This window comes from Muscardinus avellanarius (genome assembly GCF_963383645.1).
Source record: "Muscardinus avellanarius genome assembly, chromosome: 4".
Lineage (NCBI taxonomy): Eukaryota > Metazoa > Chordata > Mammalia > Rodentia > Gliridae > Muscardinus > Muscardinus avellanarius.
The window spans coordinates 130,254,057-130,275,009 of NC_137789.1; the positions used below are offsets into that span (position 1 = coordinate 130,254,057).

General features: G+C 45.8%; 1 protein-coding gene across 4 annotated transcripts in view; it reads right to left on the reverse strand.

Moving 5' to 3' along the window:
* Window positions 1–412: 412 nt before the first annotated feature.
* The window catches only part of MMS19 (MMS19 homolog, cytosolic iron-sulfur assembly component), a gene marked incomplete at both ends in the record, with an annotated part of 44,567 nt that continues 24,026 nt past the window's right edge, over window positions 413–20,953 (reverse strand). The window contains 25 exons of one of the 4 annotated variants that reach the window (XM_080694951.1): window positions 413–440; window positions 518–618; window positions 928–987; window positions 1,066–1,230; window positions 1,349–1,431; window positions 2,165–2,351; window positions 2,475–2,531; window positions 2,667–2,767; window positions 4,201–4,327; window positions 4,526–4,594; window positions 4,741–4,843; window positions 5,314–5,413; window positions 6,526–6,681; window positions 9,418–9,567; window positions 9,672–9,769; window positions 10,115–10,196; window positions 10,389–10,514; window positions 10,968–11,046; window positions 11,524–11,678; window positions 11,931–12,069; window positions 12,586–12,663; window positions 13,030–13,104; window positions 13,725–13,811; window positions 20,400–20,461; window positions 20,552–20,680. In XM_080694951.1, coding sequence (XP_080551077.1) covers window positions 413–440; window positions 518–618; window positions 928–987; window positions 1,066–1,230; window positions 1,349–1,431; window positions 2,165–2,351; window positions 2,475–2,531; window positions 2,667–2,767; window positions 4,201–4,327; window positions 4,526–4,594; window positions 4,741–4,843; window positions 5,314–5,413; window positions 6,526–6,681; window positions 9,418–9,567; window positions 9,672–9,769; window positions 10,115–10,196; window positions 10,389–10,514; window positions 10,968–11,046; window positions 11,524–11,678; window positions 11,931–12,069; window positions 12,586–12,663; window positions 13,030–13,104; window positions 13,725–13,811; window positions 20,400–20,461; window positions 20,552–20,680 — 2,597 coding nt within the window. Of the gene's footprint in view, window positions 441–517; window positions 619–927; window positions 988–1,065; window positions 1,231–1,348; window positions 1,432–2,164; window positions 2,352–2,474; window positions 2,532–2,666; window positions 2,768–4,200; window positions 4,328–4,525; window positions 4,595–4,740; window positions 4,844–5,313; window positions 5,414–6,525; window positions 6,682–9,417; window positions 9,568–9,671; window positions 9,773–10,114; window positions 10,197–10,388; window positions 10,515–10,967; window positions 11,047–11,523; window positions 11,679–11,930; window positions 12,070–12,585; window positions 12,664–13,029; window positions 13,105–13,724; window positions 13,812–20,399; window positions 20,462–20,551; window positions 20,681–20,953 lie in introns of all 4 variants that reach the window. The other 3 variants (XM_080694950.1, XM_080694952.1, XM_080694953.1) reach the window with 3 other exon arrangements.

The window sequence follows — 20,953 nt, forward strand, 5'->3', positions numbered from 1 at the left end:
CCTGGTGTGTGCTACACAGGCAGATGTCTGGGGGAGAATCTCTTGACAGCCAAATTACCAAAAGAATCTTTATTCTCCAGAAGGTACACACATCCACCACCCCTGGTCCTCAGGGTTTCATTCATCTGCACTCAACCCTCAGTAGCATAGCTTCTTTTCCTGACATAAAACTTAATGGAAGAGCCCCATGACCCAAGAGTCCTTCAAACACAAGTTGTCTTGCTCAGTTACTTCACAAATCCATTTGAAATCAGGACTCCAATGTTTGTACAGTAATACAACAAAGGCCCAGTGCTCGTGCTGTGTCTGGGAAAGGCAGATGGAGCCTCGTGGTCTCTGCTTTGGGCAAGACAGTTCCAGGGTTAGTATTTCCAGGTTAGATTGTCAGAAGAGTCTAGACCAGGACTGAGGCTCAGCTGCCAGGGCTCCCCAGCAAAAACCTAGAAACAGAAAGATGGCTGGCAGCATCAACAGCAAGGCTCATCCCGGTTCCTTCTCCCCAGAACCCTGAACTCACCACTCTCCCCTGGCTGACACGGCTTCCTTGCGCACCAGTCTCTTCTTATCATCCAGGGGTTTGGCTAAAGCCCGGATCATTTGTGCTTTGTATGGCAGCACCTGTGGGGTCAGAGACCATCTTTAGCCTAGGTCAACACAGCAATCAGCTGCTTTTCTGAGTCTGCAAGTAATGTTCTGAAGAAAGCAGAACATGATCTATTCTTTTTTTGGTACTGGAGATGAACCCATGGCCTCATGGATGCTAAGCACACCCAACCTGTCCTATTCTTCAGTGATTCATGAGGATGTGAAGTGGCAAGATGGCCATTCTGCTGGAGTTACTAGATTCATTCTGCCTTAATGCAAACAGGTACTTCTCTGATTCTTCTCAGAGGTTCTCAGGCCAGGGAGAACGGCCACGCTACTCACCACAGGAGTGGGCAGGCGGGTGAGAGCATGCACACACTGCAGCGCGGCGATCCGCACAGCCTGAAACACAACCATCAGGAGGTGAGGGGAGACCTGAGGAGAGAGGAGGTGCCCAAGAGGTGCTGGGGCTCAACGCACCATGGAAGGGCTGGAGCTGAGGTTCAGAAACTTGGTGACCAGGGTGTCAACATGAAGACTCATGACTTGAGGTGCTTCCAGTAGAAGAGGCTGAAGGCAGCTAAGGGTGGAGAGCTGGACCACTGAGTCGGGGCAGGACAGGGCCTCCAACAGCAAGGAAAGAAGCTAAGAGGCAACAAAAAATGGGACAACCATGTTATGATGATCTCAGTTCTCCCCTCTATGGCCCAGGCTGCGGGAGAGCAGCCTCATCTCTTGCTTGGAGGCTGACTGCAGAACTTACCGTCGGCAGCTCTGGCAAGAGCACAGGCTTGGGCAGCCTGTTGAGTACATGAGATAGACCCTTCAGGTAGTTTGGCTTCACATCTATAAAAATAACAGATTAGGGGAGAAGCTATCTTAGACTTCAGCTTGAGAACTCAACTTCCAATCTTTGACAGACTGGGATTTTAGCCTATAAAAAGAGGTGGGAAAGCCCAGTGTGGGAACGCACACTTGTAATCCCAGCATTTGGGAGGCTGAGACAGGAGGACCATGGTTTATGGACACCCTCAGCTACTTAGGCCCTCTGCAACTCAGTGAGACCCTGTTTCAAAATAAAGATGAAAAAATACGGCACGGGCTGTAGCTCGAAGGTAGAGTGCCCTTGGGTTCCACCCCCAGTAACACACACACACACACACACACACACACACACACACACACACACACGTGGGAAACAAAAAAGTTCCTCAAATCAAAATAAGGTATGTACATCAAAGGAAAAAGTGGGAGGAGAATCTGAAAGCTTTCTAGGTGCAGATCACAGTGTAGCTCTAGAATGCCTGTAATTCCAGTGCTTGGGAGGCTGAGATGGGTAATACAGGTTTGAGGACAGCCCAGCAATGTAGTGGGACTCTAAGCAACTTAGTGAGACCCTGTTTCAAAGCAAAAAAACAAAATACGGCCGGGGTGTAGCTCAGGGAAGAGCACCCTGCATTCAATCCTCAATACCACACACAAGGGAAAAAAAAAGCACCTAGGTCCTAAATTATTTTAGGGGTTGTGACCAAGTGAAGAGAGCTATATATCTGGGGCTTGTCTTTCGGACTTTCCTCACCTTGTGGAGCAGCATGGAAGCCTTGGACTAACGCAGGCACATTGTCTGTGAAGAACCGCTGGCGGAACATGATTCGCACTTCGGCATGGCCAGCACGAGTCAGCACATCAGTACAGTCAGACATGAGCAGAGAGAAGCCATCAGCTGCTGCTGGGCCTAGCTCTGGGTCACTCAGAAGGCCCATGAGCTGGAGAAAACAGAGCTTTGAGAGATCCTTCAGGGTAGAAGGACCTTAACAAGATGTAAGTCGTTTCTAGGAGCAGTGGGGCCGCATGGTCTTAGTTTTCCTATCTCCCAAGAAAGGTCTTACCCGCGCTGTAAGGCAGGAGCTGAGAGGATGGTATCTGAGTACTAGGGCCTTTGTTACCTGTAATATGAGAGAGAGAGATCAAACTCCAGAACCCTTAAACACAGCTGCTTATGGCTCAGGGTCAAGCAGGGACATTTCACTTAATCAGACATAACTGCCTGGGTCTAGCCAGAATCGATTCCATGTCCTTACCCAGAGCAGCAGTGTGAAGGTTTGACTACGAGAGGGCCCAGAGCTCAGACCAGACTCCACTGTGTCCATAGCCAACTGGAGGAATTCATCTAGCTGCTGCCCTAAAAAGGAAGGAGGACCTGCTGATACAATGGCAACACGTTTTTACCTTTAATGATAAAAGATAGTTTAAGTGCAAAGCATCTGAAAAACTTAGACAGGATCATTTCACCTGTGGACAAATGATAGGACACCAGCATGAAAGCGTGGCATTCTCAAAATACGGAAGTGAAGAGAAGAGAGGGTTGTCTAGTCCCAAGAAACAATTATCTGATGGGTGTGGTGGTGCATACCTGCAATCCCAGTACTCGGGAGGCTGAGACAGGAGAATTGCAGGTTTGAGGACAGTCTCAGCAAAGTAGTTAGGCCCTCACCAACCTAGTAAAACCTTGTTTACAAGTATATAAAATCTGGCTGGGGGTATAGCTCAAAGGTAGAATGCCTCTGGGTTCAATTCCCAGTACAAACCCCCTCCACACCAAAAAGAACTATTTGTTATAGTGCCAGTGTAGGGCCCTTTTCTCTTCTTGGGCCCTGTACTGCTTTCCCCAACTCTGGTGCTGATCTTTGTCCCAAGGGCTATCTGAGGACAGTGCTTGAGCTAGTACAGCCGTATTATGTTATTAACAATCTTTTATTTTTTTTTTGGTGGTGGTGGTAGGAGTACTGTGAATTAATTGAATCCACAGATACTCTGCCACTGAGCTACAGTCCCTTTTCTTTCTTTCTGTTTTTTTTTTTGTGTGTGTGGTTCTGGGGACTGAACCCAGGGGCATTCAACCTCTGAGCTACACCTCCAGCCCTATTTTTTTATTCTTTATTTTGGAATAGGGCCTAACTAAGTTGCGAAGGGCTCCACTAAGTAGCTGAGGCTGACCGCGAACCCGGATCCTCCTGTCTTAGCCTCCCAAGTACTGGGATTATAAGCGTGCACAACTATGTCCGGCTTTTATTCTTTATTTTGAAACAGGCTCTCACTAAATTGTGGAAGGCCTAAGTAGCTGAGTGAGGATGGCCGTAAACCTGCGATCCTCCTATCTTAGCCTCCCAAGTACTGGGATCACGCCCAGCTTATCTTTTTTTTAATTATTATTGTTATTTGTGTGTGGTAGAGGGGCACTCTACCACTGAGCTATACCCTTAGCCCTTATTTTATTTTTTGGAAACAAGGTCTCTCAGTAAGTCACCATGTTGGCCTTTAACATGCAATACTCCTGTTTCAGCTTTCCAAGTACTGGGATGATAGGCATGTGCCACCACATCAAGCCTTTTAATTTTATTTTCCTGACAGGGTTTCACTAAGTTGCTAAGGCTGGTCTTGAACTTTTGATTCTCCTCCTCAGCCTCCTGAGCTGGATTATAGGCTTGCACCACTGCACCTGAATAGCAAGCTCCGTTTTCAGGAGAATAACTGAACTTGAAGATTTCGTTGGTAGGTGGTCTTGCTGGGCTGGGGGCAGGGGAGGACGCTGTCAACCCAGGCTAGCTCCAGTACCTGCAGGGTGTTTGTTGAGGAGTCCTGCAAAGCATTTGGCGGCAGCAGTGGAGGAGAAGTGGCAGCCGTGGCAGCAACTCAGCTCCAAAAGTTCCCGCATGAGTTGGTTCAGCTGAGGGATTTCCACCTACGGAAAACCTGGCCATGTAATGGACCCAGAAAACACTTGAACTCCAAGAGATAACCAGCAAAAAGTGGCAGCAGGGACCAGAATGGACGAGACATAAATTCTCCAGAGGGGAAATAAAAGATCAGTTTGGCCTGTGGTAAATTTCAGTGCAGGAGTCATCACTAAAGATGCAATTCTCCAAATGTGCTAACTTACGTTACGTGGCAGGGAGCAGACAAAGGCCATAAGCAGTGCAACCAGCCGCCTCTGCCCTGAGGAGCCATCCTGGAAAGGAAAAAGGCTCTATCAAGCCTGTCCTGCCAGCAGAGGGCTTCTCTGTCCCTGTGCCCTTCCCAGATTAGCCCTACAAAGATAAATCTAAAGGACATAAATTCCAAGATTCTCTCCCACATAATCCATCAGATTGTCACCTGGAATGGCTGGAATCTGCTTGGGAAACTGTTTTCAGGTAGAAAGGAGGTATTGCCATCCAAGAAGAGAGGTACAATGCGGGCAACACTCTGGGCAGCTAACCTGGGGGCAGAGTACTAAGTTATCCAGGAGCCAAGAATCCACAGCAGTGCTCTTCTCCACTGCAATGCCTCTCAACCTGGCATCCCCATTAGGGCCACTGAGGCAACAGAACAGGTCATTATCACTCACTTGTTCAACACATATCAACTTGGCGCACATTATGTGCCTGGAAACATTCCCTTCAAGACCCTCGTGACAGAGCAGTGAACCAGAGAGATCAAATCCCTATTCTCAGAGATTACAATCTAGTGAGGAACCCAATACACATTTTAAAAATGCTTTGCAGGTAATTCTCCAGCTAAGAACCACTGGCCTGTGGCTCACCCACCCCACATCTGTTTGTTTTGTCTACAAATAACTGTCTCCACATTTACATACAGGTACAAAGACAGCTGAAAAGGTGACTATCTGTTGCTTCCTGCTGAGTGCTCCCCTCTCTGGCTTTAAGCTGCACTCACAATGACACTCACTCAGGGCTCAGGTGGGTGGTGGCAGTGCTAATGACAGACACCATGGCAGCCAAGACCTCATCCTCTAACAGCACTTTTCTTAGAACTGAGGGCTCCTTCTCTGTGAAAACAAAACACCAACATACATACACACACCCTCATACATTCGGAATCACAAGGCGATGACTCCTGTGCAGAAATCCAAATGATCAGTTCCTGTCTTTGTCAGGATGGCTTGGAATCTAGCCACAAAAGCAGCACTTCTTAGTTTGTCCTTTAGCAGTGCTGTGGCCTTGAGAACTAACCAGGCCCCAGGAACAGTGGTCTAACCCACAGAGCTCTTGGGAACATTGTGCACAGTCCTTACACTAGGCAACAATGGAAAAGGAAGAGAGCTTATGTATGAATGTTCACATGAGAACTAGAAGTGTTGGTCTTCAAAAGAGTTTTAAAAGAACCCGAATTTCTCTCTATGGCCTTTACTTACAGCAACGTGTGTGTGTGTAACTGGGGGTTTAACCCAGGGGCGTTCTACCTCCAAGCTACATCCTCAGCCCGATTTTGTTTTATTTTGAAACAAGGTCTCGCTGAGTTGCTTGAGGGTTGTCTTGAAACCTGCAATCCTCTTGACTCAGCCTCCCAAGTCCTAGGATTACAAAGGTGTGCCACCGTACCCAGCTTTATTTATAGCAACTATTATATACTAAAGATTTACTGTGCAATATGTGCCACACATTATCTTATTTAAGCTTTGTCAATTACCCTGTGATGTAGACAAACCTATCCCATCTTATAAGTGAGGGAGCTGAGGCTCTTTAGAAGGGATGAGTATGTTTACCTAAGTCAGCAAGTTGAGGATGAAATCAATCAGCCCTGCTTGATGCTAGAGCCCAGTTTGAATCAACATCATTAGCAATTAAAGGGAAATAAGCTATCTCTTTTTTTTGGTAGTGGGGACTGAACCCAGGGACATTCTATCTCTGAACTGTACCCACAGCCTTTTGCTGGTATGTATCTTTCTGGACACTGTTAACGCTGGTGGATTTGGGTTCCTGCTACTGGCAGGTTGGTACTCTTTGCTCTGAAGTGAAATCTCACTTGTGGGACAAAGGATTCTAAGTAAACCCGACTCCACAAAATGCAGTACCACCAATATCCAAGGAATGGCAGTGCTATTCAGTGACAGTGAAAGGCAGAATTCTGAGAGGACAGAGGGAGAGGTGGCAAAGTTACCTGCCATGGAAGCCTGCACAGCCAAGGCGAGCAGGCAAGGCACAGCGGTCTCATGGAAATACCCGCAGCTCTCAGGATCCTGCTGGCATTTCTCTGCCACTTGCTGGAGACTCTGGCAGACAGCAATAACTTCAGTGGATCCTGCAACTGCATTCCCTGTGTGGTAAGAAAGTCAGTGTTCCATGAGGCTTTCTCAAATGCATGTCAGGTATTTCTGATAAAATAGACAGGAAGAATGAGGATAATTGAGACAAGAGTGTCTTATTAAAAAAGTGGAGACAGTTTGGTGTAGGAGGCACGCTTGTAATCCTAGTATCTGGATCCTCCCTGAGATGGGAGGATCACAGGTCCAAAGCAGGCCTTAGCAACTTAGTGAGGCCCTATTTCCAAATAAGAAATAAAATCGGGCTGAGGGTATAGCTTGGAGGTAGAATGCCTCTGGGTGCAATTCCTAGTACCAAAATAAAGTAAAAATAAATAAATAAGCGGCATCAATGTATTCTGTTGGCTGTTTTTCATCTGTTCAGACCTCAGTTTCTCGAGACCTGTTTTGTGCCAACTCAGCCACAGAAGTATTCACTTGCATTCTCTGTTTTCACAACAACTCTAAAAGTATCACTTCCTCTGCGGCACAGAGGAGGATGTGGTGGCTCAATGAAAGTATGTGTTTTTTCCAGGGTCACAGAAAGTGCAAAGTAAGGAATCAGCAGACCCAGGTCACTGAGTCCAGTGTTCTCCCCAGTACCCAATAGCTGCTAGATCAAGGACTGTGCGCTTGGATTGACCCACAAGGGTTGGTTGGTCCAAAGCAAGGAGTGTAGGTGAGGACCAGAGTGACCGTGTACAGGTTCCCAGTAGCAACAGTTACTGTCATTTTGGGTGCCTGAATTAACCTGGGGATCCTATGCCAATGCAAATTCTCATCAGTGAGGGTCTGAGACTCTGCCTGCCTGCCTGCCTGCCTGCCTGCCTTCCTTCCTTCCTTGTGGTGGTACTGGGGGTGGAACCCAGAGGCTTTCTACCTCCAGGCTACACTTGCAAACCTATTTTATACTTTATTTGGGAACAGTCTCACTAAGTTGCTGAGAGCCTCACTATGTAGCTGAGGCTGGCTTCGAACTTGCGCAGTCATCCTGTCTCAGCCTCCCCAACCGTGGAGATTACAAGTGTGAGTCACCACACCCAGCTCCAGCCCTATTTTTTATTCTTTATTTTGAAACAGGGTCTTCCTGAGTTGCAAAGGACCTAAGTAGTAGCCGAGGTTGTCCTCAAACCATGATCCTCGCGTCTCAGCCTCCTGAATGCGGGGATTATAAGCGTGCACCGCCATGCCCATCTGAGACTGCATTTCTAGTGAGCTCCTAGATGATGCCCAGACTGATGATCGACAGACAATATTTTGAGCGCCAAGCCTCAGTATGATGCTGCTAGGTTCTGATCCCACATGAAATTCACCCGGGCACTCTTCACTGTTGCTGTTGCCCACGTCTCAACTCTCCTCAGAGACTGACTTAGTTGGACTGAGGCCCAGACATCAGTGTAAAAGTTCATCACATCCACAGAAAGACAAAGACTACAAGGAATCCAGGGGCTCTTCTACCTCTGGGCTATACTCCCAGACCTATTTTATATTTTATTTGGAAACAGGGTCTCACTAAGTTGCCAAGAGCCTCACTAAGTAGCTGAGGCTGGCTTCAAACCTGTGCAATCCTCCGGTCTCAGCCTCCCAAGCGCTGGGATTACAAGCATGCGCCACCACGCCTGGCCCAAATACTACAAGTTTTGAACAGTGGTTACTAGAGCCTAGGAAGGGTCTGAAAGTAGGAATGGAGAGGGGATATGAATGGGTACAGGGAGTGCTGTTGGATAGGAGGAATAACTCCAAATGTTCAATATCACAGTAAGTTAACTATGGCTGATGATTAATTGAAAAATTATTTTTGTAAGCCAGGCGTGGTGGCACACGCTTGTAATCCCCATGCTTGGGAGGCTGAGACAGGAGGATTGTGCAGGTTCGAAGCCAGCCTTGGCTACTCAGTGAGGCTCCAACAACTTAGACCTGTTTCCAAATAAAATATAAAAATAGGACTGGGAGTATAGCCCGGAGGTAGAAAGCCTCTGGGTTCCACCCCCAGTACCACAAAAATAAATAAATAAATAAAGATAGAAAAAAAAAAAAAAAGAAAAAATATGTTTGTGGCACCAGGGATCAAACTGAGGGACTCCACTCAATTGAACTGTTATTATTTTTTTGTTTATTTGGTTTTTTAAAAAAAGTGTTAGGAATAAAACCCAGGGGGATTATACCTGAGGTATATCTCTGCCCCTTTATTTTATTCATGTATTTTTGGTACTGGGGATTGAACCCAGGTGCATTCTATCTCCAAGTTATACCCCGAGCCCTATTTTATTTTTTGTTTTGATGTTAACAGAGTCTTGCTAAGATACTGAGGGTCTCACTAAGTTGTTGAGGCTGGTCTTATACCTGCAATCCTCCTGTCTCAGCCTTCTAATACTGGGATTACAGAAATGTGCTACCAAACGTGGCTATTTTTTTTTTTTTTTTTTTTTAGTTTTGAAATGGTCTTGCTAAGTTGCTGAGTCTGGCTTGAACCTGTGATCCTCCATCTCAGCTTCCCAAATCCTGGAATTACAGGTGTGCACCAATATGCCTGGCTTCCAATCACTTTCACCCGATCATTATACATAGTATGTAGGTATTGAAATGTCACACTGTACTATGTAAATATCTATAACTACTAGGTATCAAATTTAAGAAGCTTATCACAAGTCACTGTATCTGTAATAAGAACCTCTGCCCTAAGAGGGCGACTCCAACCCTGATGGTGGCTCCCCAGTCTGCACTGCTCCTTGATTCTTCCTGGTGGTTACCTCTGTTCACTTGCCAGAGATGCTGCAATAGCAGAGGCAGCGTCTCCTTGACAATGCTGGGATGTGTTGAAACAGCCGACAAAGCTTGCAGACAGCGCAGATGCCGGGAACATTTGGTGGGCTCGTCCCCTCTAGCCAAATCGGATTCCCCTGAAAGCAACCCCAGAGACATGGTTTCACTGTGCGATGACAAGCAGGAGGCCCCCAAAGCCTTGCTGGGAAGGGATAGACCCCAGAAGAATAGCCACACAAACCTCTTCGTAGCTCCTCAGCAAGCTTGGGTACTAGGTGGCTACTGAAGGCCGCAGGATAGAGACTGGCCAGGGCTTCAGATGCTTCTAGCGCTGCCATCCTGCTGGGGGTACCAACCATATGAGCATTAGCTGAGCCTTGGGCCACTATTCTCTTGTCAAGGCCTGCCATCAGGCAGATCCACGAGTATGGGCTCCCAAGGCCACCTTGCTCAAGAGTAGGACTCAAATACCTACACCACTGAGTTGGACAGGGCTTCTTAATGCCCAAGAAAAGAGAGAGCAGTCCCACATCTCTCCAACAGGTTAGCAGCAAGAGCCAAACAGAGCCCACCTTCCCTAAGGAGAGACAAGGGTCAGAAGCACAGAGCCCTCGTCCTTGCTGCATCTGCTGCTGTCGTGCAGAAGCAGGGACGGCGTGCTCTAACTCTCTGCTTTAGACTCACCAACTCTGGGGATTCTCCTCCACGAGGCTCAGTCTGTGCAAGTGACCCACTGCCAGCTCCAAGTCCCCAGCAGATAGCAGATCTGTGGTTAGAAGGGAACATAAGCCTTATCTTTTTCCATGTAGCCACCACAACCCTTCCAAAATGTCTACTGTAAATTTCAAATTATCTAGCATTACAGTGAGAATAGGAAATTAAGACTGTTCTTCACTAAGACAAAAGATTGCAAGGAAGGAACCAATACCCTATTTTCTGTTTTTCCATTACGATGTACCTGGCTGGGCACCCAAGACTGTGAGTGTACGGATGCCAACAAGCTGGAGCTGGATGCTGGGGTCTGTTAGGGCCATGAATACCAGGGAACACAGCTGGTCCTTGAAGCCACTCAGAGGCCTTTCATCTAGGAAAGACAGAGGCCACATTAGAAGGAAGCCCTTACGAGGGAAGGGTAGGGAAGGGGTTAGGGACTGGGTAAGGAAGGGATAACTGGGCGATGTGTGCATGTATATCTCCACAAGTTTTTTAACCCATTAAGATGTATGACTACAATGCACCGATAAAAATTTATTAAAAAAAAAAAGAAGGAATGAAGCCCTTACATTCCACATCCCAGACTCAGCAGCGCTGCAAGGACAACTTGGGGCAGAATCTAAGAGCTTAGTCTACTAGGTGTCCAGGAAGCATGCTGGAAAAACAAACTGGTGCCATCCAGCCAATGTTCTCTTGTGCTACAACCCCGGAACAACAGGACTTGTGTTCTAGACAACTTCTTTGCAGCACGCTGTCCTGCTATGCTTTATAGGCTCTTGGGTTCATCAGCCCCCAGGATACCTCAACTAGAAGATGACCTCACCTTTGTCTTCAGAGTTCCATTTTTGCTGCAGCTTCAAGAAACCCAGAATCATTTCAAGGATTGTCCGCCGCTGATTGCTCTGTAATGTTTCAAGGGGTAATAATATGTTAAGATTTCAATTCTGCTACTCTGGAAATAGGGAGTCTTATCCTTGTATCTAAGACTGAGTCTGGGAAGAGTGAATAAAGGAATGAGTAGAAGCCAGGCGTGGTGACACACATGCTTATAATCCCAGCATTTGGGAGGTAGAGATGGGAAGATCGTGGTTCCAGGACAGCCTCAGCTACTTAGTGAGGCCCTTTGCAACTCAGTGAGACCCTGTTTCAAATAAGGAATAAAAAATAGGGCCGAGAGTGTAGCTCGGAGGTAGAATGCCCCTGGGTTCCATCCCCAGTACCGCAAAAAAAAAAAAAAAAAAAAAAAAAAAGGAATGAGTAGAAGCTAATAGAACAAACCCCAGATCTATCTAGGTCCAAGCTAAAGCTTTGGTCTCTCTCAGAAAAAGGGATTCTAGCACTTGGGTCCCATTATCCTCCCCCAAGATCCCCCCCATTACCTGACTGTGCTTGTGGAACTGATCTAACAGTAGAGGCAGCACACTGCTGGTGATATGGTCACAGGCCCGGGTAGATGCACCTGCGGCTGCCTGCAACAGCTTGGCACTAGGCCACACCAGTTTCATATCCGGTTCACAGAGATGGTGCCTGCAGTCTAGAGAAGCAGCAATCACAGACCTGGAGAGTAGGCCAAATGTGCCTTCTACCCCTACAGTTCACAGAGGTTGGCGACTGAGACCTGAACAGTTTGCTAATAGTTACCACTTATTTTGGCTTCAATTCAAAGTAGGGTTGCAGCACCCAAATCACTCAACATGTTGGGGCCACACACGAAGGGTCTTCAGCCCTTGAGGAATGCTATCTCTATTGTGCTCACTCCCCTTTCTGGCTGCCGTGGTCCCATTACCCTGTAGAATGTTGCTAAGGAAGGAGTCAAGGAGGTCCTCAGCATCGGCCCTCAGCACAGAGCGAGACAAACACGCAGTCAGGGAGTGGAGGGCTGCCAGGCCCTCTGCCTCCACCCGCTCACTTGCCGTCTGGAACACCTGTCAGGGAGGGATCCCATGGCTACTGAGGTGAGCTTGCACCAGATGCGACCCCACCCATCCACTGCCAGTTTCCTTAGGCAAAGCAATGGAAATCAACACCCCAGCTGGTGTCTTCTCCACTGGTTGCCTTCACCAAGTACTTAGCTCCACTGAGATGGATACATTTACTTTTTGTGAAACAGGCTGCTAATTCTGAGTAGCAGCTATTGGGATCCACTATCCTAAGTATCTCTCAAACTCCCCCTCCACTCAGTGTGGTACCCATGCTCTGAGCCACAGGAGGGCAGGAAGTGGGCAGTATGCAAAGGTGATCATATGCTCTCACCTTGCAGCTGGCCCCCACACAGGAACTCTCTCCTTTGTCTTTCAACTAGAAGTATATTCCCTTGCTTGCCTACTGATTAACCAGGCATAGTACCATGACCCTGTGGACGACAGGGAAATGGATGGGGTGCATTATTTTGCCTCATGCCTGAGAGTTAAGAGTATTAAGTTTAACTAAATAACACTCACCTCTCTGCGGATAGAAGCCCAAAGGCTGGGGAGGAAGTCCTTCAGTTCGTTCTGTCCATACACAGCACAGCAAGCATTCTGACAATGAAATTGCAGGCATCATCTAGCTACACACTCAGATGTCCTGAAACACTGAGGAACCTCAGCATAATGGCACCTAAAGAAGCCTGGCTCTCATCAGAAAAAATAACAGGAGGTCCTAACAGTCCTACCAGGGTACAGAAAAATAGGAGTTCATACTGACTGATGAAAAAGAACCAAAAAGAGGGAGCCCTGGTCAGTCTTTTTGCAGTTACCACTCAGTACAGGACAATATAATATTCCAGCTGAGGGTACAGAGGCCCAAATCCGAGTATCCCTCCTTTGAGGGTCATGATCTATCTCTTTTAATATTCATTACTTGTCTAAAGGCAGCTGGATCCTGCCAGGGGGAAAATCACTCACCAGTGTCTGCAGAGAATCTAGCTTGGCACTCAGAATCTCAGAGTCCACTTTCTCAATCAGCAAGGGCAGCAGGAACTGTGGAGGAGGAGGAAGAACTTGAGCTTTGAACCTGAGATGGGTAGTGTCTGAGCCACATCAAGGTCGACCAAGTCCTCTCTGCCACCTGTCCCAAGGGGCAGGCACTACATTAAGGAGCTATACTCAAGTCAGGAGTTTGTGCTAGTAAGCTAACCTTCCTACCACCTGTGGCCAGAACCCCAATTACCTGAAAAAGGGGCAAGATGGCAAAGCTAGAAGATTTCAAAAGAAAGCATCATTTAGAGATGAGATTACTCTTTTTTTATATACCACAGCCCTATTTTTTATTCTTTATTTTGAAACAGGGTCTCAATGAGTTGCAAAGGGACTCACTAAGTAGCTGAGGCTGGTCATGAACTGAGATCCTCCTGTCTCAGCCTCCTAAAAGCTGAGATTACAAGCATCCGCCACCATGCCCGGCGTAGAGATGGGATTACTATTTTAAGGGAAGAGATGCTCAAGTTTTCCACTGAAGGTCTGAAGATAGTTGCCACACAAGGCACTTTGCAGGATACCATATCCTAAAATTATACTAGATCTTTCTTTCTCCCCCATGCTTTACTGTTCTTTCTTCAGAGCCTAATCTTGGCAGACTGTCTCCTAATGGCTAGACCCACCTCAGCAAATCGTGGTGTAGAGGCCAGCACAGCTCGCAGACTGAGGATGAGATCTTCTCTCTGGATACCATGAGGATCATTAGGTGGCTGGAAAGGGAGAAGGGCAATGGGTTTGTATAACTTTCCACACACCCTTGGACACAGCTTGAATCTGTAGGATATAGTGATATTTACACCTAACCCAGCGAAAAAGTAGGATATAAGGCTTCAACAGAAAGACACTCTTGTTCTTTAGGCATTTACTTATTTGATCACATATTTTCTATCATTCTATCACATAGAGATCAGCACTTTTAACTTTCTGGTATATTTCTTCCATATTGTAATTGTTTCTCCACAAGTAGATACTTTTTTTTTTCTTTTTGAGTTGCTATGAACTGAATCCAGGGACATTCAACCTCAGAGCTATACCCTTAGCCCTATTTTATTTTTTATTTTGAAACAGGGCCTAAGTAGATGAGGTTGGCTGTGAACCTGCAATCCTTCCATCTCGGCCTCCCAAGTTACAGGTGTGCGCCACAACGCCCAGCTCAAATATATACTTAAAAAAAAAATGTGACTGCCGGGTGTGGTGGCACACGTTTGTAATCCCCGCGCTTGGGAGGCGGAGACAGGAGGATCGCGCAGTTTCAAAGCCAGCCGCGCTGGCTTAAGAGACTCTATTTCCAAATAAAAATATAAAATTAGGTCTGGGAGTGTAGCCCCAAGGTAGAAGGGCTTCCAGGAACCCCAGTATCCCCCTCCCCACACACGTGATTGCTAGCCAGGTGTGGTGACACACAATCATTATCTTAGTTATTCAGGAGGCTGTAGCAGGAGGATCACAAGTTAAGACTATCAAGAATAATTAGCAAGAGACTTTATCTCAACATAAAAATAGAGCAAGAATGTAGCTCAGTGGCAGAGTATTTGCCTAGCATGTGAGGCCCTGGGTTTGGTCCCCAGTACTGCACTGCTTCTATACATGTGGTTTGCAAACTATTTCTTTACTTAATACATTAAGACTATTTAAAAAATAGTATTATTTTTCATAATGTTAGTTCCAGTGGTGGATACTATTTCCCTGTATAGTTGAGCCACAGATTAAACAATTCTTTATAAACTTTTCTCTTTTTTAACCCATATAAAAAGCTATAATTCTAACTATAAATAGCATTGATGGTTTCTGTGTCAAGATGGCAGACTGAAAACATAAATCAAATTTTCCTTTTATCCTTTGAAAGCTACACCAAAAATACAGTAAAGGAATTTTCTTTTTTGTGGTACTGGGGATTGAACCCAGGGGCATTCTACCTCTAAACTATCTCAGTCCTATTTTATTTTCTTTGGAAACAAGGTCTTGTTAAGTTGCTAAAAGCATTAAGTTGCTGAGGCTGGCCTAGAACCTGCTATCCTCCTGTTTCGGCCTACCAAGCACTGAGATTTATAGGTATGTGCCATCATGCCCAGGGATTTTCTATTTAATTTTATTTTTTGGCACTGGGGACTAAACTCTTGAGCATTCTACCTACAAGCTACACACTCCATCCCTTTTAAATTTTTTTTTTTTTTTTTTTTTTGGTGGTACTGGGGTTCTTGGAAGCCCTTCTACCTCCGGGCTACACTCCCAGACCTATTTTATGCTTTTTTATTTTTGGAAACAGGGTCTCTTAAGCCAATGTGACTGGCTTTGAACTTGCGCGATCCTTCTGTCTCTGCCTCCCAAGCACGGGGATTACAAGTATGCACCACCACGCCTGGCTTAATTTTTTTTTTTTAATTGGTGGTACTGGGGATTGAACCCAGGGGCATTCTACCTCTGAACCTCTATATCTCCCAGCCCAATTTTTTTTTTTTTTTTTTTTTGCAGTACTGGGGTTGGAACCTTGAGGCATTCTACCTCCAAGCTACACCTCCAGATCTATTTTTTATTCTTCATTTTGAAACAGAGTCTCATTGAGTTGAGAAGGGCCTAAGTAGCTGAGGTTGGCCGCAAACTGCAATCCTCTGGTCTCAGGCTCCAAATGCTGGGATTACAAGTGCGCACCACCACACCCAGCTCTCAGCTCCCCCACCTCCCCCACTTGGGATGGAATCTAGGGGCCTTCTACCTCCGGCCTATACTTCCAGATCTATTTTATATTTTGTTTGGAAACAGGGTCTCACCAAGTTGCTGAGAGTCTCACTAAGTAGCTGAGCTGCCCTGGAACCTGTGCGATCCTTCTGTCTTAGCCTCCCAATTACTGGGATTAAAAGTGTACCCCAGCCGGGCGTGGTGGCTCATGCTTGTAATCCCCGCGCTTGGGAGGCAGAGACAGGAGGATCGTGCAGGTTTGAAGCCAGCCGCGTGCGCTGGCTTAGGAGACCCTGTTTCCAAATAAAAATGTAAAAATAGGTCTGGGAGTGTAGCCCGGAGGTAGAAGGGCTTCCAGGAACCCCAGTACTACCAAAAAAAAAAAAAAAAAAAGTGTACCCCATCAAACCGGGCTCTAGCCCTACTTTATATATCCTTTTTTGTTTTCTTTTGAGGTGGTACTGGGGATTGAATCCAGGGGCATCCTACCTTTAAACTATACCCCTAGCTCTATTTTTTTTTTTTATTTATTTGGAAACAGGGTCTCACTAAGTTGCTGAGAGCCTCACTAAGTAGCTGAGGCTGGCTTCAAACCCGTGCAATCCTCCTTTCTCAGCCTCCCAAGCGCAGGGATTACAAGCGTGCACCACCACACCCGGCTCCCAGCTCTATTTTTTATTCCTTATATTGAAACAGGGTCTCACTAAGTTGCAGAAGGCCTCACAAAATAGCTGAAGCTGTCTGCAAACCTACAATCCTCCTGTCTCAGCCTCCCACAAGTACAGGGATTACAAGTGTGTGCTACCATACCTGGCTTCTTATTTATCCTTTTTGTCTTTTTTTTTTTTTTTTTGCAGTACTGGAGATGGAACCCAGGGACATTCTACCTCCGAGCTACACCCCAGCCCTATTTTTTTTTTATTTTTGAAACAGGGTCTCACTGAGTTGCAGAGGGCATAAGTAGCTGAGGCTGTCCACGAACCACCTGTCTCAGCCTCCCAAATAGTAGGATTACAAGTGTGCACCACCATGCCCAGCATCTCATTTATCCTTTTGAAACACTCCTAGCCCTATTTTATTGATTTATTTTTGTGGTACTAGGAATTGAACCCAGGAACATTCTACTTCTGAGCTATACACCAGCCTTTTAAAAAATTTTTTATTTCTATTTTTGAAACAGGGTCTTGCTAGGTCGAAAAGTCTCACTACTTGCTGAGGCTGTCCTTGAACCTGCAATCCTCCTGTCTCAGTCTCCTAAATAAAGGGATTACAAATATGTACCACCATGTCCAGATTGGGTTATCTCTTTTTTCTTTCTTTCCTTTTTTTGTGGTACTGGGAATTGAACCCCAAAATATTGTGCCTCTGAAGTACACCACCAGCCCTTTGAAACAGGGTCTCACTAGGTTGATGAGTCTCACTACTTGCTAAGGCTGTCCTTGAACCTGCAATCCTTCTGTCTCAGACTCCCTGGTCTATGCCACGACACCCAGCTGGGTTGTCTCTTTTAAAGCTAAAGTTTAGCCTGGAGTAGTGGTGCACACTTGTAATCCCAGCATTCGGGAGGCTGAGACCGGAGGACCGCTGTTTGCGGACAGCCTCAGCTACTTAGTGAGGCCCTCCGCAACTCAATGAGACCCAGTTTCAAAAAAAAAAAAAAAAAAAAAAATAATAATAATAAAATAGAGCAGGGGGTATAGCTCCAAGGTCAAATGCCCCTGGGTTCCATCCCTAGACCTGAAAATAAAAATAAATAAATAAATAAATAAATAAATAAATAAAGCTAAAGGTTAAAGAGAGAAGGGTAAGATATATTAGCAACACAATTTTAGAAGCAGAATAGCTGCAAAGACCCAAGATTCTGGGAAAGCTGACTACCTATACTGCAACAGTCCTCAAAGGCCTGGTTTTTGCAGTTAACCTTGGAATAAGGAGTAGGGCTAAAGCAGCAATCTGACCTCTAGAGAGCCTCCAACCTCCTCCCTGATGGTAGCTTAATGTGAGGTTCAAGTTTTTAAAGTGAGTAAGACAGAGTTCTTGGGTCTTGGAGATGCAAGTGCAGTGAGTCTAGAGGCAGAGTAAGTGACTGGAGACAGAGTGCTGATATTTTTAGCTCCTGCTTAAAATCAGACCTCCCCTGGCAGGGACATCTATGGTCTTCTAGAGGAATCTGACTAGCCCAAGGAAAAGAATACTTTTGGGATTCCCCAACTCTATGCAAGCCGCTCTACAATGAAGCTTACACTTACCAACCCCATCCCATGTGCTCAGAGCTTCCACTTTACGTGTGTGTAGATGTGTGTGTGCGTGTATACACTGGGGATTAAACCCAGGAATAGTCTATCTAAACTATACGCTCATCCTTTTTTATTTCCTATTTGGAAACAACGTCTCACTAAGTTGCTGAGGCTGGCTTCAAACCTGCAATTCTCCTGTCTCAGCCTCCCAAGTACTGGGATTCCAGGTGTGCGCCACCAAGCCCAGCTCCACTTGACTTTATAATCCTCACTTTGAAACATACATAATGTTATGGTTTAAATATAGAATATCCCCTGGAAAAGCTCATGTATTGGCAAAGCAGTAATGTTCAGGGTGAAATAATTGAATCATGAGGTTTCTAATCTCATCAGTGGATAAATACTTTGAATGGATTTGATTTATAACTTGAATGAATGCATTGGGTGGTAATGCAGGAAGGTGGGGCATGGCTGGAGGAAGGGGGTTTTGGGAATAGTCTGGGGTCTATATATTTCCACAGATTCCCCCCACCCCAGCCTGAGAATATGGTCCCTCTGTGCATCTTGCCTCTGCTACCTCCATTATGCTTCACAGCCAGCCCTACGGACTCAAACCTCTGAAACAGTGAGCCCCAATAAACCTTTTTTCCTCTAGGTTTTCTGTGTCAGACGTTTAGGGCACAGCAGTGGGAATGATGGCTAAAACACATAACCTAAGCTAGATGCTGCCTCCAAAATAAAATATTATTTATTTATTATTTATTTTTGTGGGTCTGGGAATGGAACCCAGGGGCATTTGACCTCTGAGCTACATCCCCTGACATATATTGTATTTTTATTTTGAAGCAGGGTCTCACTAAGTTGCAGAGGGCCTCACTAAGTAGCTGAGGCTGTCCATGAACCACGATCCTCTGGTCTCAGCCTCCTGAATGTGGGAATTACAAGCGTGCGCCACCACGCCCCGCTTCTAAAATAAAAAAATTTTAAAGGCTGAGGAAATAACTCAGTGGTAGGGTTGCTCCCCAGTACTAAGAAAGAAAGCAGGAAAAGACCCAAAATCAAAAACTGAAAAACCAGCTGGGCGCGGTGGTGCACACTAGTAATCCCAGCATTCAGGAGGCTAAGACCAGAAGATGGCGGTTCGTGGACAGCCTCAGCTACTTAGGCCCTCTGCAACTCAGTGAGACTCGGTTTCAACACTAAAGAATAAAAAAAAAAAATAGGGCAGGGGATATAGCTCGGAAGTTGAATGCTCCTGGGTTCCATTCCCAGAGTCACACACACACACACACACACACACACACACACACACACACACAACAAACACCTGAAAAACCCTAGAGCCAAACCAGGATTTTTCAAATTTCAAAGGTATAAGTTCTCCTAGGTTTATAAAGTTTACTGATTATGGAAGAAATGCAAAAAAATTCAGAGGAAAAGTAGTCCCAAGTAACATGATGCCAAATGAAGTAGGTAGGAAGTTCTTCCCCTCCAGCAAAGGTGATGTGGACTTCATGGTCAGGGACAGTCAACACTCAAAGGCGCATGTTGTATAAGAACTCCTTTCATTTCTCTCACATTACTAATGCTTGCAATATACTACTCATACATGCCCACAGTGAAGAGACCCTGGAGATTTGGAAGCAGAAGGGATATTGAATGCAAAGTGGCTGAGACAGGAGGATTGCGGTTCCAGGACAGCCTCTGCTACTTAGTGAGGCCCTTGGCAACTCAGTGAGACCCTGTTTTAAAATAAAGAATAAAAATAGGACTGGGGGCGTAGCACCGAGGTAGAATGCCCCTGGGTTCCACCCCAGTACCAGAAGAAAAGAAAATCAGCAGAGTGGGAGGAAACCAAGAGGGCCAGAGCACTATCTACTGTACATAGTACTCAACTGTGACTTTTTTTGTCTGTGTAACTTGTTTCTATCACCAGAGATGTCCTTGTCAACTCCGGAATCACAGCTGCATACCTTCCTCAGAAACCAACTTAAACGTTATCGTATCTGTGAGGTAGGTTCCTGCCTACTGTAGCTCACAATACAAATCATTTTGGTACCTAATTTCAGCTTGTTACTTAAATGTCTCGATTTTCAAGGGCAGGAACCATGTTTTCTAAGTTTGTAGCCCTCAGCACTAGGCACACTGCTAAGGAATTTAAGGCATCCCCTCAAATACATGCTGAAGTGAATCCTTCCTCCAATGTCAAATGCCTCTCCAGTCTGCAGTTTACTGAAATATAAATCCATGATGACTTCAAAACATCAATTCAGGGATTGTCTATTTTGTTCATCTATATCCTCAGTGCCTAAGACAGGGTCTATACTTAGCAGGTACTCAATGAACATCTGAATGAATGTATGAAGGAATGAAGGTACTACTTACAGGAGTAAAATCAATAGGAAAATAACAGGATGTCACTTCAAATAACTCCTCCACAAAGGGTCCTATGGCAACAGAGAAAGAATAAGGTTGACTTACTAACATCAATCACCTGACAAGCCTCAACCAGCCAGCTCAGGACTGCAGAGACATACCCAGGCTGTAGTCCCTGGAGATAAGGTCATGGACAATGCGGAAAGCCACCAGGAGATTCCGGGGATCCTTTTCCCCATCCATCACCTGGATGAAGCCAAATGTGAAGTCAGCTCCTAGGCCCTTTAGCTCTGGGAAGGAGAGAACAAAGTCACTACTGTCCCGTGAGGTAGAATGCTTGAGCTCTCTCCGAGGAGGCTTGTGCTCGTCTTCTGCCCTCACGTGTGCCCCTCTTCAGTCTCTCAGGGCAGATCCCTTTTGTTGTTCTATTACAAGATAAGTACTCAGTAAAGGGAAATGCATATATATATATATATATGGTTACGGAGGTATGGGCTCCAGTGTCCCTTATCATTTTCAGAGTACCAGACTAAACTTCATCCTTTTCTTTTTTTCAGTACTGG